This window comes from Homalodisca vitripennis, chromosome X (genome assembly GCF_021130785.1).
Source record: "Homalodisca vitripennis isolate AUS2020 chromosome X, UT_GWSS_2.1, whole genome shotgun sequence".
NCBI classification, from domain to species: domain Eukaryota; kingdom Metazoa; phylum Arthropoda; class Insecta; order Hemiptera; family Cicadellidae; genus Homalodisca; species Homalodisca vitripennis.
In genome coordinates this window covers 154,327,772-154,331,636 of record NC_060215.1, presented here as the reverse complement: position 1 = coordinate 154,331,636, position 3,865 = coordinate 154,327,772, and the positions used below count along the sequence as shown (strand labels likewise).

Genomic DNA, 3,865 nt, shown 5'->3' with positions numbered 1-3,865 from the left:
CGAACACACTGATTTTAACAAGAGTTCACTAGGTTAAACATAATGAGTTTATGAACAGTGCATATTCAAATAAAGTTTAGAAATTAAACAGTTACCTTTGTTTTCATGAGAGGTACCTAACCGTAGTCTGCTGTTGTTGAGGGCCAGGTTGTGATCAGTAAGTGTGGAAATAGGCTGCTGTCTTGTAGGCAGGCGTGAAGACGGAAGATGTCCTTCACGGATTCACTCACGCACAATACGACCGCAAACGAATAGTTCTTAACACTGTGGCCAGTCCTGTAGAGCACGGTAGACGCGGGTGTCCGGGAGCAGAGACGTTCTGGTTGAGATTGCCAATCCAGAGCACTGACTTTAATGTTAATGTAAATGTACAACAAATAGAAATAAACTAATATTTAAATAAGAGAGTAACACATGGGGGAGAGAGTAAGTATGGTAAACAGTGGCTAGAGAGTACATAAGTGCCCCAGGCGGGATTGAGAGTATAATGAGCAAGCGTGCCTACGCTTGCAAGGTGGGCAATTGATAAGTCAACCGTTGTGATTGGTTGGTGAGTTTACAGTAAACAGCTGATTCGTGAAACAATGGTTCATTGGTCTGTCACTGTACGTGAATATTTTAATCCAGTAAGGAATGGTATTGTAGGCACTAGGCCGCAGAAAGAGATATAGAATTAATGTAGTATATACAGTTTAGTAAATAAAGGCAAATATAGAGTATAAGTTGCACAAAAGATATATACACAATTATTATTCAATAAAAGTAGCTTTTTCATATTAGGCAATAAAAAACAAGTTATTTAATGCAATAAATACTTAACAACTACTATTCAATTTGATGTTGTTGATAGCATTTTTATACTTAAGTTTAGATTTATACTATATTGACGATTGCGATGTACTTCTGTGTACCTTATGCAATAAAAAGAATTGAATTGAATATAAAACATTTATTTCTTCCGCAGTCGTAAATTAGTTTCCCAGTCTTGCTCCAAAGGCCTTACAGATAAGACGCTTAGTGAGTCGCTCAGCCGCAGCAAGTCTTTCCTAGTTGAGTTTTGTGTTTTCGATCGCTAGCGGAGTGCTGTATTAGTGGGTGCTGAATTGTATTTATGATTTATTTTGTTTAATCATATTAAAATAAAAATATCAGTTAACTGCGGTATCTGTGGGCAGGTGTGTGCTGTTGAGCAAGTGGAGGCTACCGTGAAATGTGCCGGTGGTTGCGACAAAGTTTGCAATGCTCGTTGTATAGAAAACGACCCTTCTTTTAAGAAGACCCGTTCTAATCGTGAGTGGAAGTGTATGGATTGTCATAACACCTCATCTAACCCCAGTACTGTCGGCGCAGGCCCTAGCACCCCTTTAAAAAAGGAGTTTCATGCTCAAAGTATTACAGGAGCTGAAGTTCGATGTTTTAGAGGAGCTCAAAACTTTTAAACTGGAAATGAGTTCACTTTTTGACACGGTGAAAACCTTCAGGAAAGATATGGATGAGGTAGCTGCCTCAGTTAAGTTTGCATCGAACAAGCTGGATGAAGCAAACAAGCTCATGAGAGAGATGTCCGCCGAGTTCGTCACTTTAAGAAAGGAGAATGAGGAGCTTCGTTCTAGGAACGCTAATCTTGCCTGCGAAGTCACCGCTCTGAAGGACAAAGTAAGATCTATAGACCAGTACTCCAGGAAGGACAACTTAGAGATAAGCGGACTGCCTGTGACACCGAACGAGGACACCAACAGCCTAGTGAAGGATCTCGCGCAAGCTCTGGGTGTGGAGGTCAGCGAGAGTGACATCTCAACTTCACACAGGGTTCCTGCTTTTCAGAAGAATCGTACTCCAGCACTAATCGTAAAATTCGTAAGAAGATCAACACGGGACAGCATCATTGAGAAGTACAGGCAGAGAAATGGAGGACTGACGGCGCGGGATGTGAGTGCGGTGTTTCCTGGGGACAGAGTCTTCGTGAACGAGCACCTGGCACCGGACAATAAGGTATTTCTTTCTAAGTTGAAAGCAAAGTGTAGAGAAGTGGTGTGCGTCTATGCATGGGCAAGGGATGGGAAGTTCTTTGTACGAAAGAGTCAAGGCGCTCCTTTCAAGAGAGTCGAATCTTATGAGGCACTTGAAAGTCTTACTTAAGGTGAGTAGGCTATTGGGTAAGGTTTTTTAAGTGCCAAAGTAGATAAGATTTTAAGTTTTATCTGATTTATTTATTTTGCTATGTGCTTAGAGTGTACTAGTCTAAAGGGGATAAGTAGAGTTCAAATCAAATCAAATAAACATTTATTCCTTAAACAAATGCACACTTTAGAAATACAAATACAAATACAGGAATAATCCCCGTAAAGACAGTAGGTCTGTGAGCGGGGAGAGTTGAACGGAAAATTTGCACACATGAATCTAAAAATACAAAATACAAAATAAAAAACTTCTTACTTATGGTACTTAATTAAATATACATTGTAGGTTTATAATAAAAAAAGGTAACTAATATAAATATATTCTAAAGTATATAATAACTTTGTACTATTTAGAATAATTAGATTACCAAGTTTGGATAATCCATCAGAATATGCGATGCTGACATGTTACTACTAATTATACTAAAAGAAACTAAAATTGTATTAAAAATAAGGAGAACGCAACAGCCTCTAAGTGGCCTCCCAGCAAATGCGGTACAACCATCGACTCACCCTCCGTTTGCAGACAGCCACACTTTCACTCTCCATTTTTAATTCCTCTGGCAAGTTTCTAAAGATGATTTGAGCAAGATAAAAAGAGTTAATAAGTTCTGAACCATGATTTAATTTAGGGGTAATGAATCCGTAGTTAGTCCTGTGCCTTGTTGTATAGCCATGCTGTATTTCTGATAAAATTTCAATCTTATTGATTTTGATGTATAATAATAATTTTTTATATATAACTGCCTCACATTTAATACTGGAAATTCGTTAAAAAGAGTTTTAGTAGAATACCTATGGTTTTTCTTGAGTACAGCTTACAATTGGGTACAGTTATATCAATAATGGGTTTTTTATTACCAGGAGTGGTATATAATTTAGGTTTTGTTTTACGTTTTGTTGTAAATTACAGTTATTTTTCGTTTTGTTAATTATTCAAAGCTATGAGTTACCTTAGTTCTTAGTCAATTTCAAATCTAGTTATTTATGAGTTTTTTTCAGTTTTCCGAAAATGATGAAAGTACGCTGTAATTTCTATATACAAACATTAGAAGTATGAGGTCAAAGTTTAACAACTCTATGATAGAGCTAGAACACATAAAGCGAAAAATAAATTTTATAATTCTCAGTGAAATTTGGATTTCGTCAGACGAATCTTGTAATTTTAATATTCCAGGATATAATTTGTTTACGGAATGTAATGATAGATATAGAGCAGGCGGTGTGTTATGTTTTGTTGACCAGAGTATTGTTTGTAATGAGTTTCGCATAGAAATAGTATCAGCTGATGCTTTACTTCTTGATATTAAATTTAAATCTACCTGTTTTAAAATGTTGTGTTTGTATAGACTTCACGCATATTCGGAAAATATATTTTTAAATGAGTTGAAGCGCGAAATCGAAAACTTAAAAAACTATTTTATTTATGTTGGAGACAATAATATAAATATTGCTGCAAAAACTCAAATCTCAATTAGTTATCAAAGTTTATTAAATAACAACGGTTTTGTATCTTTAATTGACTGTCCTACAAGAATAACAAATTCATCGAAAACAATAATAGACAATTTTTTGTAAGGAATAAGTATATAAATAATTTTCAGGCTTCTGTTTTTGATCAGGGTATAACTGATCATTGCTTATTAGCTGTAAATTTTAAAATTGCGCCAACGAAATCTGCAAAC

The 3,865-nt window shown here is 36.0% G+C and overlaps 1 protein-coding gene across 1 annotated transcript; it reads left to right on the top strand.

Moving 5' to 3' along the window:
• The first annotated feature begins 1,380 nt into the window (after positions 1 to 1,380).
• On the top strand, positions 1,381 to 2,139 carry LOC124369680. The gene has a single exon (XM_046827733.1). It carries the CDS (start codon positions 1,381 to 1,383, stop codon positions 2,137 to 2,139), a length of 759 nt encoding a protein of 252 aa, XP_046683689.1.
• Positions 2,140 to 3,865: the final 1,726 nt, after the last annotated feature.

Coding starts and splice junctions, on each gene's coding strand:
- LOC124369680 (XM_046827733.1), top strand. CDS start 1,381: ATGCTCAAAGTATTACAGGAGCTGAAGTTCGATGTTTTAGAGGAGCTC.